This window comes from Peromyscus maniculatus, chromosome 4, assembly GCF_049852395.1.
Source record: "Peromyscus maniculatus bairdii isolate BWxNUB_F1_BW_parent chromosome 4, HU_Pman_BW_mat_3.1, whole genome shotgun sequence".
Lineage (NCBI taxonomy): Eukaryota > Metazoa > Chordata > Mammalia > Rodentia > Cricetidae > Peromyscus > Peromyscus maniculatus.
The window spans coordinates 61029337-61043576 of record NC_134855.1 but is presented as its reverse complement, the minus strand read 5'-3'; the positions used below and the strand labels follow the sequence as shown (position 1 = coordinate 61043576).

General features: G+C 37.8%; 1 protein-coding gene across 3 annotated transcripts in view; it reads right to left on the bottom strand.

The window, feature by feature from the left end:
- Positions 1–2441: 2441 nt before the first annotated feature.
- The window catches only part of Zc3h15 (zinc finger CCCH-type containing 15), a 20449-nt gene continuing 8650 nt past the window's right edge, over positions 2442–14240 (bottom strand). For all 3 annotated transcript variants that reach the window (XM_006996795.4, XM_042275558.2, XM_042275559.2), the window contains exons 3-10: positions 9944–10055; positions 8944–9096; positions 8492–8583; positions 6812–6994; positions 5649–5795; positions 5404–5505; positions 4416–4539; positions 2442–3258 (exon numbers count right to left, since the gene is read on the bottom strand). In XM_006996795.4, the coding sequence (XP_006996857.1) occupies positions 3068–3258; positions 4416–4539; positions 5404–5505; positions 5649–5795; positions 6812–6994; positions 8492–8583; positions 8944–9096; positions 9944–10055 (1104 nt within the window). In that variant the 3' untranslated portion in view covers positions 2442–3067. The remainder of the gene's footprint in view (positions 3259–4415; positions 4540–5403; positions 5506–5648; positions 5796–6811; positions 6995–8491; positions 8584–8943; positions 9097–9943; positions 10056–14240) is intronic.

The following is a 14240-nucleotide window of genomic DNA, read 5'->3' as shown; positions in this document are numbered from 1 at the left end:
TACATCACCAAATTCTACTTTAAATAAAAGTTAGCTTCTATTAATCTCTACTAATTGAGAACTATTATCTTCATTCAGCAAGGTTATCATTAGAAATATATGCTTAAGGATTGAAAAATTCAAAACAAGATTTTGGTTGCTCATTTGCATGCATTCATTCATTCATAGACAGGGTTTCTTTGTGTATCCCTGGCTGTCCTGGAACTCGCTTTGTAGACCAGCCTGGTTGTTCTCTCTCTCTCTCTCTCTCTCTCTCACACACACACACACACACACACACGGTTTCTCTGTGTATCCCTGGCTGTCCTGGATCTCGCTTTGTAGACCAGCCTGGTTGTTCTCTCACACACACACACACACACACACACACACACACACACACACACACACACACGGTTTCTGTCTCTCTGTCTCTCTCTCTCTCTCACACACACACAAACACACACACACACACACACACACACACACACACACACACACACGGTTTCTCTGTCTCTCTCTGTCTCTCTCTCTCACACACACAAACACACACACACACACACACACACACACACACACACACACACACACACACACACACGGTTTCTCTGTGTATCCCTGGCTGTCCTGGATCTCGCTTTGTAGACCAGCCTGGCCTCAAACTCACAGAGATCTGCCCGCCTCTGCCTCCTGAGTGCTGGGATAAAAGGTGTGTGCTACCACCGCCCAGCTTTGGTAGTCCATTTTTAATTCTGGTATTTTTTGAAATTCACTTACAGAAATACTCACTGTTGAGTTTGTAGTGTATCAACAGTGAGATAAGTACCTGCAAATATTTACTTAACAGTATTTATATCAGAATAGTCAGTCCTATATTGAACAGATGTGATGAAGATCTATAGTCTGTGATGACAATATTTTCTATACAAAGCTTCCATCCTGGATATGAACAAGACATTCACAATAATCTACCTACTTCTGTCCCAAATGCCCTCTGTTGAGTTCATGCTTAAGTTTGGAGCTGGCTATAAGGCTTTCTTAATCTGTATCTAAACCTGTGAACCTACAGTTTTGTTACTATCATATTGAAAAATCATCCAATGGATGACTTAGAGATATTATACGATTATACAATTTTATTAGTTCATGTATAGTGGGGCTTAGATTATGAGAAGCCATTATGCAAAGGTAAGGTGAAATTCAGACTATTCTGAATTAGACTGTCAAACATGAGGTCACACAATGAGCTTACTGAACATAGGATAAGTATGGTCTCATTAACTCCAACTTATGGAAGGAGAAAAGAGCTCATGGAGTAAGTGCAAACCTGTATTTCCTCTCTTGTAGAAAACCTATATTTACGTTCATGATTTTTCTAAACTCCAGACCTCTTAAAATGAATAGTTACACACTGAAATTAGAATACAATGATGTGTTGACAATGGGAATTATGTAAGAGAAATTTGTAATAAAAAACTATTTAAAGTTAAGACTGGAAAAGCACACTCAATTTCATATTAACTACATTAATGTTGACTGACATTAATGTGAACAATACAAAAAAGATGTACTCTTTAGACTATTTTGTCATTAGATAATTCATTAAATAATCAAACTTCTTCACAAAAAGACTGGAAGAAATACTTTGTAGATATAAAGTATAAAACAGTATTTTTATATAAAAAGTAGGAGGGAAATAAACTTGGTTCATTATATTCTATATTTGAAAATATTAACTATAAATAAGAGCTAAAAAACAAATTTCTTTATAAACTTTGAGGTTATCATTTAATAAGATATATAATCTTTCTTTTTCTTAAGTTAGAATTTTGAAAGCACTTTTAGAAAACAGGTTTGTAAAAAACAATTTCAGAACTAGGGTCTTCTGCACTCGAAAGTGAGCTATATCCTAGACCCACAATCAGTATTAAAATTTATAGGTAAATAAAAAACTAAAACCCAGAAACTTAGGATACAATTTCTCTGAGGCAGAAAACAGGTTAGGGCTTAGGTCACCTGATATTTTAATGCTATTTCCTTAGATACTTATAAAAGCTTAATGTCTATTTAAAACATGCTATTACTCTAAATTTTCAAGGGACATCAATGGCCAAGACCCTCAGCCCCAAGTTTACTGGTGAATTTGCTTACCTTCTTGCAAACAGAGTAATCAAATTTTATGTAATGTTGGTTCCAAGGAAGTATTTAACTGTAGTAACCATTTAATTAGGTAATCCAACAATTCCGGAATTAAAGTAACAAGTACATTAACTAAGTACTTAAGAAATGAAAAATAACAACTGTTAACATTGTCAGTACTCCATGGTTATATAACATATACCAAGAAAATCCATTAAATCTTTGCGTCTATGACACCCACAGCCAATATAATCAATATTAATTAAAATACCAACCTAGGAATATTAAGAAGCTCTTCACAGAAAAACGTAAAAAGACCAGAGTTGGATTTGGATGTATGATGGTTTTTATTTACAACTTTATTGGCAAAAAAAGGGGAGAACTTTAAACAGCTTTAATACAGGGCACTGTAGCTGACCCTGTCAGGTTGACCAAGTTCATTCTCAGTGTCCACCTAACTGTCCAGATGGACAATACTGAACTTGCATATGCGGTTTCCTTTATCAAGTACAGTGCCCACCTTTCAGGCAGTCTTTAAAACATATAAATACAAAGGAAAGGAAACCACTCATTAAAAACTGCATCAAACGGAAAGTATTTTAAGTATGAATTTGTTGTTCCTGGAAATAACACATGCCCAATGAAAACCAAAAGCTGGAGAAGCAGTTACACTTCCTACGGGAGTGGACAGTTACAACAACAATCATCTTCTGTAATGACCATTTTCAATTGTTATCAACTACTCTGAACTTACTAGGAGATGTAGTCAAGGTCAGAAGAGAAGACGGAGGGAGAGTATTCCTTTTTTGGAGGACAGTATCCCTCCAGAATCATCACGGGGAAATAAACATCCTGTTGATTCTAGGTGGCAAAGCAATTAACGCAGTCAATTTCAGTTCATGTTGATCGTGTTGAGCTGACCTGATTTTCTTCCTTGACTTGTTTGGTGTCATTCTTCTAGATCAAGTGTGTTTAGTTCTTCTTCTAGTTCATCCAGATCTTCCCCAGTGAACAGATTTTCATCAACAGGAACAGCATCGATGGATCCATTTTCTTGTCCCCCTACTCCGTTGTCCTCGTCCAAATCACTTCTTTCACCATTTTCAGCCCGGCCTCCAGAGGCTTCACTTAATTTGTTCTCTGAAAACAAAAACAAAAACAAAACAAAACTGAAATCAGTAACGCCTAGAAATAAAAGACATTATTACAATGGCAACTGAAAGCAGACTGATGCCTATCTTCCTTTCCCAGAATTATTTCCCTGAAATTCCTGCAGCAAGGTCAGGTCATAAACGAGAAATCAAAGACGCTGCCTCTTCTTGGTCAACAACAACACTAACACAAAGACAATTTAACAGCCTTGTTTCAATTTTAGTTCATGTAAACATTTCTGATCACCAGGTCACAGGGATCAGAACTTCAGACACTGTCCCCAAAGCCCCACTTAGTAGAAGCCTTCCCTCCACTCTCACTGTAAACTGTTACTGGGACCCCAGGACTTGTTCCTTCTCCCTCCTCCCCTAGCAGAGCCTTTTTCCTTGTCTGACACATATATTCATACTTCTCCCATCTAAAGCCCCTCCCGTGCCCACACTGCTTCTGACACCTGGTCTGTACTCATTTGTCCTCTCCTCCCGAGCGCTCCACCGTCTTAGTGCAACAGGCACCTTACTCCAGCATCCCTTTTCCTAACTGCAACTAATAACCCTAACTCTCCACTGTCTTAGCACAGCAGGCACCTTACTCCAGCATCCCTTTTCTAACTGCAACTAATAACCCTAACTCTCCACCGTCTTAGTACAACAGGCACCTTACTCCAGCATCCCTTTTTCTAACTGCAACTAAGAAATTACCCGTGATTCTACTATCCCCTGCAACTTGAGTCTCTGAATGTTTTCACTCAAGTGCTGTGTGTTTTGTAAGCATTTTTTTTGGTCTGTCCTGTAACAATGGTGTGTGCAGTATGTTCTCGATTGTTAAGCTATGCACTCTGACTAGCTGAGCTCATTCATTCTGACCCTAGTGCAGCCTGTTTTTGTCTGTAAATAGTTACACAGAACTTTAGAGAATACTAAAAAGCTGCATCTCTAAACTTGTTTTCAGTTTCCTTCTAAGTTTAATCCATGGTTTCAATATCCATTACGTCATTCAGCTTCCACAACCTTTTTTATTTAGCCAAATGTTCACATTTCCAGTCTAGAGCCTGCATACACCTACCTGCATTTGCCTAGGCCAGTTTAGCTCCCTCTAAATAGTTTACTAGTTCTTTGGAACTCTGAAAAGGGCAGCATACTTACCATCTTTATCTGAAGCATATGTGCTGAATCTTTCAAGACTGGCTACAGTGATACCTGACTCTTCTACATCTCTTGGGATGTACAGGCTTACATCTATGTCATTGACACCCATAGAATCATCAACCTTAACAACAGAGAGAAAGCAAAGTTATTACAAGTTTCCTCAACTCACTTTTAATCTTGACACATTATCTTCTGGAAACAAAATTATTACTACTACCAAGAGAAAACAAGTGATCAACTACTGTTTGAAAACTCATTTTTCCCCCTTAATCTTTTAGGAGGAAAAAAAAAAGCAGCAATACTGTATCTGAAGTTTCCTTCTCTGGAATCATGGTTTTGGAGTTTGACATTCTTTCAATTTGGAACTCCATGACAATGACACAAAAAAACTGTATGATGTATTAGTGGAACTGCTAAAGAACTGCTATTCTTGCATGTTCTTGACTATTTATGTGGTGACCTTAATCCCTGTTTTTTGCAGAACAAATTTTAAGGGAAAAAAATTTTTTTTTTTAAAACATCTATTGAACATAGCACTTAACTGTACACATCAAGGCACTATACTAAGGTCAGTTTTAGTTTGTTTTATCAAGACAGGGTTTCCCTGTGTAACAGCCGTGGCTGTCCTGGAACTTGCCTTGTACGCCAGGCTGGCCTTGAACTCAGAGGTCCACCTGCCTCTGTGTTCCAAGTGCTGGGATCAAAAACGTGCACCACCACCACCACTCAGTATATACTAAATTTTCTATAAAGAAAGCAACCCTAAAAATAAACATCAATGAACTCATTCATTCTCAAAGCAGCCTGGGTTAGGAATTACTTACCTGCACTGCAGGTAAGAGTGGATGTCTAGAGAAAGTTTCTTATTGATGGAATAGTACCTGAACTCCAGTCTGGCCAGTGGCTGATGCTTTTATCCACGTTTCTGTTCTCTCTACCATTCCCCCCAGTAGGATCAACATGGGAGGTCAAAACTTGGTCTTACCTCATCACCGCCTGTTCCTTGAATGTAACGGGTATCATCTGCTTCCTCATCATCATCATTGACCAGTTCAGGACGAAATTCAAATACCTCACGACCACTGATCTATTCAGACACACAATACATCATCATCTCAGGGGAAGTTACCATTACTTTTAGACACACTGACTAAAGACAAGACAGAATCCTGCATCTTAAAAACCGTGAGACAGAAGAATGAGGTGCCATCAGGGTGAGTCTGGACATACCACCAGTGCTTTCCCTGCTTTGAAGTCCGCTTTCCGCTTCTCCATATCTTGTTCAAGCTTATCAATCTTTTCTTGTCTTTTCCTTTTCTTCCATGCAAGGAAAGACTCTAGAGTGATTTTGGTAACATTTGGACCTAAGGCAGAACGCTGCAGAGGGAAGAAGAGATTTAAAGTCACTCATAGTTGTCTAATAGCATTTTCCTTTTAATGTAGGTAATCATTTCCCCGTGACTGCCCTAGAACAGTAAATAGACTACATCATGGTACTTTTACTTTGCATGGCAATGAGTGAAACAACTACCAGCCCCCACCCCCACAAACCCAGCTAGCACTCTGAGATAAATCTCTTAACTTGAGCAGAAAAGTTTGATGTGAAAAACTGTTAGTAAAACTCATAGATTAAAAGCTCTCTATACTACCACGGTGATCTCCACAAATACGCAGAGGGTGGCAGGACAGTCATCAAGCATCAACAGTTAGGAAGTGGTGGAACCAGGGTAAAAGCACTCTCCAGCACACTTGACTCTAACATCCCCACTCCATTATTTCATCCTGTGTGACACACAAACAACACAGCCACGTACGAAGTGTATACAATCTTAGTATTAGTCACTCACACACACAATGAAGCAAACAATCCTAAATCTAGTTTCCCCAATAATCTCAACTTCATCCTCTCCTCAACGCCCTCCAACTCACACCATCATCTTCTTCACTGAGCTAGAGAACAGCAGCTAAGAAGCTCTTCACTCAGACACTCCTCCTCTAACCGGATAGGTGAAACATAACCAGAACCTGGAAGAGTGGTTTCCTTCCACACTCATGTGAGTATGTTACAAAGAGAAAAGGACACCAAGCAAAGAACCTAAAAGTCCCATCAACACGAGGCATAAAAAAGCATGTAAAATAACCCCACTGTATGAAAACAGCAGTAGCTAGTGCTTTAAAAACAAAACCCTACACACTCCTATAATTACAGCATGTTTGGTAATGTAAATGGCAAACCTGACATTTAAGATACTCAAGAGTAGTTAAAGTACAGTAACTTTAGGAAAAGGGCATATTATTTTTCCTTTCTTAACATGCTATTGCCCCCAAGTGGTTAATATTAGAATTTACAAAAATAATTAAAAATAGCTTTTAAGAGAAAAGATATTTGTTACCTCTCTCTCAATTAGATCTTCTAATGAAATCTCATCTTCTTTCTCTTCTTTCTTTTTGTCTTTCTTCAGCACAAACCCAGGAGGCAGTGCATGGCGATACATGCAATTGTCGCCACCTCCAGGACACACCCAAAACCAGCCATACTTGTTATTTTCAATAGCTTCAAGGAAATGTCTGCACACCTATAGAAACAGTATTATTCAGAAGTGGTGGTGCAGTGTAAATCTGTCTCACTTCGAGTTGCTTATGTATATGAACAACTAACAATACTCACATCCTAAGGCTAACTCATGTACAAAGCACACTTATACACAAAAATGTTTGAAAATACGTCGAATACATTGCCAGGCCCAGTGGCTAACTCCTTTGTAATTCCAGCTTATAGGAAGCCAAGGCAAGAACTGTTTAAGAGTTCAAGGTCAGCCTGGGCTACAGAGACCCAGTTCTCAAAAACCAAGCCAGGGGCTAGAGAGATGGCTCAGTGGTTAATGTCGGAAGGCTTAAAACTGCCTCTAACTTGGGCTCTAGGGGATCTGACTATGCCTCTGGCTTCTACAGGCACTGTACTATGTGCACATACCACATACACACACTAATGTTACACGTAATTAATTAAAACCAAACCATACAGTATACTGGCAAAACCCAAAGCCTCTACTCTGGATGTTTCAGTTAGCCTTTGTAAATATAATCCCCAAGAGTATGATTTTTAAAAATAAATCCAGTCCAAGGTCTAACTCTTAGCACTACAAGGCACAATAAAGAAAAAAAACAAAACAAAACAAAAACAAATCCTAGCAATAACGACATAAACCCTATTGCGATTAGTTGACTAAACAGCAACTCTGTACATGAGTCATAGCAGTACAAGGTTCAAAAGGAACATAGTAGTGATCTGCAAACACAAATGGGTACAAAGTGCAACTGTGCTAAAATGTCAGGCAGCAACCTTCACAATAAAACATCACCAGTATCCATTTTCCAAAAAAAGCAAGGAGTGTACATGAACCAACATTTATTTATTAAGTTTTCTAGCAGAGAAGAATCCTGCTGGACATGTACTCAGGATACAGATATATGGAGTGGGTAAAGAAGCAAAGGAATAATCTGAATTTTTAAAGGCAGATTCCCAGAACTCTAGAGCTACTATCTACCAAAAAACACATTTTGGAATTCATATATAAAAAATATTTTTGACCTAGCAATTTAAAAAACTTCCAAAGTATTAAAATCAAACAATTAATGACAAGCCTACTTCCATCACTACTCATAAGATAGAAGATTCTTATCTAAGTATGTTTTGTATCCATCCTTTTTTTGAGACAGAGTCTATTTATGTAGCCTAGTCCTGCATGGAATGTGTAATCTACCTATTGGAATTACAAGTATATGTTACCATGTCCAGCTATGCTAACCCAGTTAAGGAAGTAAAATCATTTCAGAAAATTGCATTTGGGAGACTTTAGTTACTCAGCTTTTAGACCAACTTTGTTAAAACATTCTAATTAAAAAACAAAACAATTTGTAAATTCCAAAAATAAAGCTTGATGTATTATAGTTATGTTGGTGAAATGCGATTTTCTAATACTCAACGGTCCAGTAGAAAACATCAATACCTTGCCATAAAATTCTCCCTAATAAAAAATGCCACAGCAACTCAATTCAAGAAAAGGACATACTATTTGAGTTTTTGGTTTTTTCTTTTCCGCCTCACCGTGCTTCTTGTTTACTACTTCTTCCAGCTTTTTCTCATCCCAATTATCCATAGTATCTACAGAAAGACACAACAAGCATTTTTTATCTCCTGCTCCCACAATACAGGCCTCTAAACAGATAGGTAATATTCATAATCATAATCTAACAATTTTTTTCTGAAGCAGCAAAAACAGCATACACAGCATTGCAAATTATCTACCCAAGCTCCTTAATCAGTTTAGATAAATGAGACGTTAGCACAGAAAGGAAGTAAAATGACCAAATCCAAATTATATCACTGTATTCTAAGCATCATTTATTTAAAATTTATGCAACTGTTCTGAACAAACAATGCTAGTTAATACTCTACTATTACTAAGTAGTAAGAAACAACAAAAAAGAATTTATTTTCAAACTTTAAGAGAAAGTTAAATACCTTTTTCAAGTTCTTCATCTCTTGCATCAATGTAAACACTTCGCTTTTCACATTTTCTCTCCAAAGTGAGGTCATGAGAGAACTTACATTTATCTCCTTTAGTACACTGTCCTTGTTTGAAGAATGCACACACCACAGATTTGGGATCTGCACCTGTATCAAACAGGAAGTAACATCTGTATTATAGGCAGACAACCCAATTCCAGGACCCCCTTCCTGCTGCAGGTGTTGGCTGTTCCTTGTTTGTGTCCCCCCCTTCCCCTTCATCTTTCTTATAGGCTGCTGGATGATACGGTGTAACTTGTACCTGGGATATAGTTACTTCTGCTTAACTTATTATTTTCTATTTACTAATGTGAGAGAAAGTAGCAGTGGTAGTTGGTTAGATATTTCTTTAAAGTTCCTTGTTTTTCTTCTATTCTTAACAAAGTGGCAGAAGTGGAAACCCAAACACTAGGTTATTCTAGAGTTCCTTTGCTGTTGAGTCAGTGAGGCAGGAGGCAAAGGAAAACGAGAATGGAAGAATACTGCCCCAAATACGTATGAGACTTACAATTTATGAAACCACAGCTGTGTCTCAGCTCCTAAAGACCACCCCCATCCAAACACAAAGAAACTTCAGGAGACAAGTTTTTATTTTTTTATTTTTTTAAGACAAGGTCTTGCTGTTTAGCTTTGGCTGGCCTTGAACTCATACAGATCTGCCTGCCCCTACCTTCCAAGAGCTGGGACTAAAAGCACTTAAAAAATTTTTAAAAATTTTATGTGTGAGTGCTGGCCTGCATGCAGGTACATGTACCACATATGTACCTGGTGCCTGAAGCGGCCAGCGCGTTGGATTCCCTGGAGCTGGAGTTCTGAATGACTGTGAGCTGTGGGTGCTGGGAATTGAGACCAGGTCCTCCTTAAGAGCAAGAGCCATCACTCCAGCTCCTCACAAGTCAAGTTTGGAACATGAATTATACTTGATAAAAATAGCACTCTGACATTTAAGTTTTACCTTTACTTATTTTTTGTGCAGCAACTACAGGTTTGAACAGCTCATTTAGCTCTTGTAGTTCTTTCTTCTTGTCATCTTTCTTCAATTTCTTTTCAGCTTCACTTTGTGCTACCTACATTTCCAAGTCAAAAATGTCAATCTGATTGCTTACAAAACTGTTTTCACTATACAGTAATGACTAATATAACAAAATATTTGCATATTTATATGTATGCAGTCTTTACATTAAGTGGCTTACATATTAGGTATTATGGCTAACCTATTAAAATTATTAGCTTTGTAAACAAATTCTTTTTGGTCCTGTAATTAGGTACCACACCTAATTAAAACACATTCAAAGCTCATGGTTTATAAAAGTTCATGGCAACAAGCAAGTATTAAACACTTAAACCTGGCATTTAATAAATAGATCTCAATTGCAGTATTTTTTTTCCCAATGAAAACAACCTATACTCTACAAATATGAGTGCTTTTTGACATGAGATGAAAATATCCTGACATGTTCAGTGATACAATGGTCAGTAACCACCACAAACTATAGTGCCCTTATTGAAAAACACTAATTTCAGGAGATAATAGAAGACACAATACATCCATAGTTCTAGTATATGTTTTATACACTTAATATGGTTAGTGTAGTCATCTAAAACATTTATACCTCAGCACCTATATTAGAAGACACAATACAAGATGCTTATTTAAGGAAGCCCAGAATATATAATAGAATAACACAATATACATAGTACTCTGAAAGCAAAGAATATTTATATGCTTAGAAAATTAGATTGCGCTCATATCTTTATAGAGGAATTCTTCTGATGAACAAGAAAGGAATGTAGAACGAACCTGCACTGTGAAGACAAAGGACCAGAGAATACCAAGATACGAGAAATGTCAATGGCAAATTGGATTTTATCTATAGGTGAGAGTCTATAACTTAGTGGGTTAAAGTAACCAGATCAGGTTTCATTTTACAAAGACAGGGTGGTGACTTGGAGGACAGACTAGCAATCCAAGAATAAAGGCAAGGACTCTCCTGCAATTGTAGGCAGGAAGGCACTAGTGTTTTAAATAGGTATTAGTACAAGGATGAGGAGAAAAGAGAGCATTTTAGGAAGCAGAACTAAAGGACTCTGGCCATAACACAGAGGAGAAAGAGGAGTTGGGGATTAGCATATGCACAATGAACGTTGCTGAAAAAGACAGGGAATACAGGAGGAACAGGTTTCAGGGCAGGAGGTGGAGATGAGCTCAGTTTTGGACACAGGAGCATGAAATGCTTACAGAGCATTTGGGCAGAGCAGTTTAAAGACAGCTACACTGGCCACGATACCGATTTCACTGCAACTAGACAGGGTCCAGCCTGAGATAAAACAGAACCTAATCTGTTAAAGAGACTCAAGAAACAGCAGGAAGAAAAATAAATCAATGAGAAGAAAATGTGTTCAAAAAGTAAAAACAAAACAAACCTGAGAGAGGAATGAAGCAATGCTACAAGTTCTGACTTCAACTAATATTGGAAGTGTTTAAACACCAACAAAAAACATTCTGCTTTCTTTTAAATAAAAGTAGTCTTTGCTGACTAGGCTCATCTCATATGTAGCATCTAGAAGAATTGATTAGAGGCCCATAAACCACCTGAAATATTTATAGTTAGAAATCAATTAGGACCTGAGGCAGGGAGACTGAGATCATTAATGTGATTGCCTTCCTGGTTGACAAACATCTTCTGGCCTATGATGTTCAAATTGAAATCACTCAGGCTCCTTTTTACAGAGTCGCTGAACGAGGCTTAGCGGTCGCCATGCAGTCAGCCTCCATTTACTCGTCATCTTCTGACTGATCCCCAGGCTCACAGTATCTGTGTGTGTATGAGTTAGAGGGTAGAAAGTGAGCAGGAAATGGTATAGTAGAGGCTCTTAGGTAAACTGACAGCACAACATATTCTCCCTGCACATGGGAATGGGGAAGGGGCCTTCACATGCCCTGACAGCTCTTTTTGGGATCTGTGGTGCACACCCCCTAGGAGAGATGTTTGAGAAATAACTAAGAGCAGGGTCATCTTCCACAGCACAAAACCCAGAGCAGAACCTCAGGCCTGGGTCTACAAACAGGATAGCTGCTCAACCTCCAAGTAATATGTAGTAATTAGGTACTCTATATTCAAAGCTAGACCAGTTACCCAAGAAAGTATCAAAAATATAATACTGAAAGCAGTGACATACTTAAGTAGCGCATGAATGGTATAACATTTCTAGGTCTATTAAGTCTGAAACAACTACTCAAACTAGTAGGAAGATGTCAGAGGAAGAGGAAATAGTATTGGACAGGAGCCTTCTCTAACCACCAGGGAATCCTACAAGGGACACCTGCCCTTCCACCGTACAATAAAAAATAGTATTTGGGAACAATTTTCTTTTTATTTTATTTTTTATTTTTTTATTTTTGGTTTTTCGAGACAGGGTTTCTCTGTGTAGCTTTGCGCCTTTCCTGGAACTCACTTGGTAGCCCAGGCTGGCCTCGAACTCACAGAGATCCGCCTGGCTCTGCCTCCCGAGTGCTGGGATTAAAGGCGTGCGCCACCACCGCCCGGCTGGGAACAATTTTAAATCATGTACCAAAACAGATTTAACCCAAGTTACCTGTCTCCAAGGCTTAGCATACACAGCTATCCTTTAATACCTCTGAGCAGTGATTCTAGGACTCCTCCAGATGCCCAAACCCAAGGTAGCTCAAGACCCTTGAGTACTACTTATAATATCTAATACAATGCAGGCTAAATCTCAATCATCACACTGTACTGCTTAGGGAACAATAGTTTTCAAAGCTCTGTACCTAGTCAGTACAAACATGAGCATCCTTTTAGATCTAAATACACCAGCAACAATGTACCTTTTCTTTAAAAAAAAATTTTTTTTTTGAACTTTAGTTGTTTCAGTCTGAGGACATTCTTACTAAACAAGGTAAAGTTAGCACTTTGAAAGAATATTATCTTTTGGCTCTAGAATAAAGTTGTGATTTGAGAGGGAAAGAGAGAATGATTTGTAGACAGCATGAAAAGAAATGGGTTTTAGTTAGAGATTAGTAATCTAACAGATATATTATGCTGATACTGTCAGACTAAAACACTGTAGTTAAAAACATAACTTGAGAATTTCTTTTCTATGTCCAAAGAGTACTGCCAAGAATTAAGGAAAAGAGACATTAAAAAAAGGAAATGGGGAGGGGGGGAGACCATATTTGTAAAACCTTATGGGATGAAAGGTCTAACAAATCTGAAGAAAAAGAGGCTAAAGTTTTTGAGCAAGTTACCAATTCTTATGTGAGAACAACTGTCTCAGAAGTAGCAAGAATGAAAAGGAGACACACTGTAGCCAACAGCACATATGTCTAGGCCACTCACTATAATAAAAATCAATGTGGTAAGACACAGACAATAAATAAGCAGAACAGAAGAGAGAATCCAGAAATAGATGCTAATATATCAGTAGTTATATTCCAATTCAGTGGTGAAATGCTGCTGGATCAAGTAGCTATTCAACTTTAAAGAGAATCTTACACATACATAAAATATAGGACAAAGTACAGACTGCAAAAAGGAAGCAACCAGAAAATAAATAAATAAAACAAAACCTAAGAAACTAAGAAAATTATGCATAACAATCCAGCAGGAAGTGAGAAAAATCACTGTACAGCAAAATAGAGATAAAACAAATTATCTGCAATGTTAACAAAAGTATTTCTTACACATTTTAAGAAAAAGGCGGCCAGTATTACTGAGTAGTTGGGTAGGAGAGATGAGTCACAGATGTGTAAAATAACAAGCATATGAGAAGACTCACTCTACCACCGAGGACCACAATGAAATGTCACTTTAAACTTATTATGGGGGAAAACACTAAGAAACCTTAGCATCTAGTACATACAGGAAATGAAAATGTGAAATATTAGTCCACAGAATCTGTTCAGACAAACTTATTACAATTTGAAGTTCAGGGTCAGAGACGGCTCAGTGAGTAAAGGCATTTGCTGCCAGTCCTGAGAAAGTCAGTTACTGGAATCTACACAGTGGAAAGAGAAAACTAACTCTCACAAGTTGCCCATCGACCTACAGACAAGCATTGTGGCATGTGCATACACATACACAATATAGAATAAATAAAATGTAAAAAGTATTATAACTTCATTTTCCTTGATCTACAAAAAGAAAGTATGTTTATATATAATAGATAATTTGTACAAGGGAAATAAAAGCTTAAACACATTTAAAGACGCTATGTACAAGAATATTTCTTGT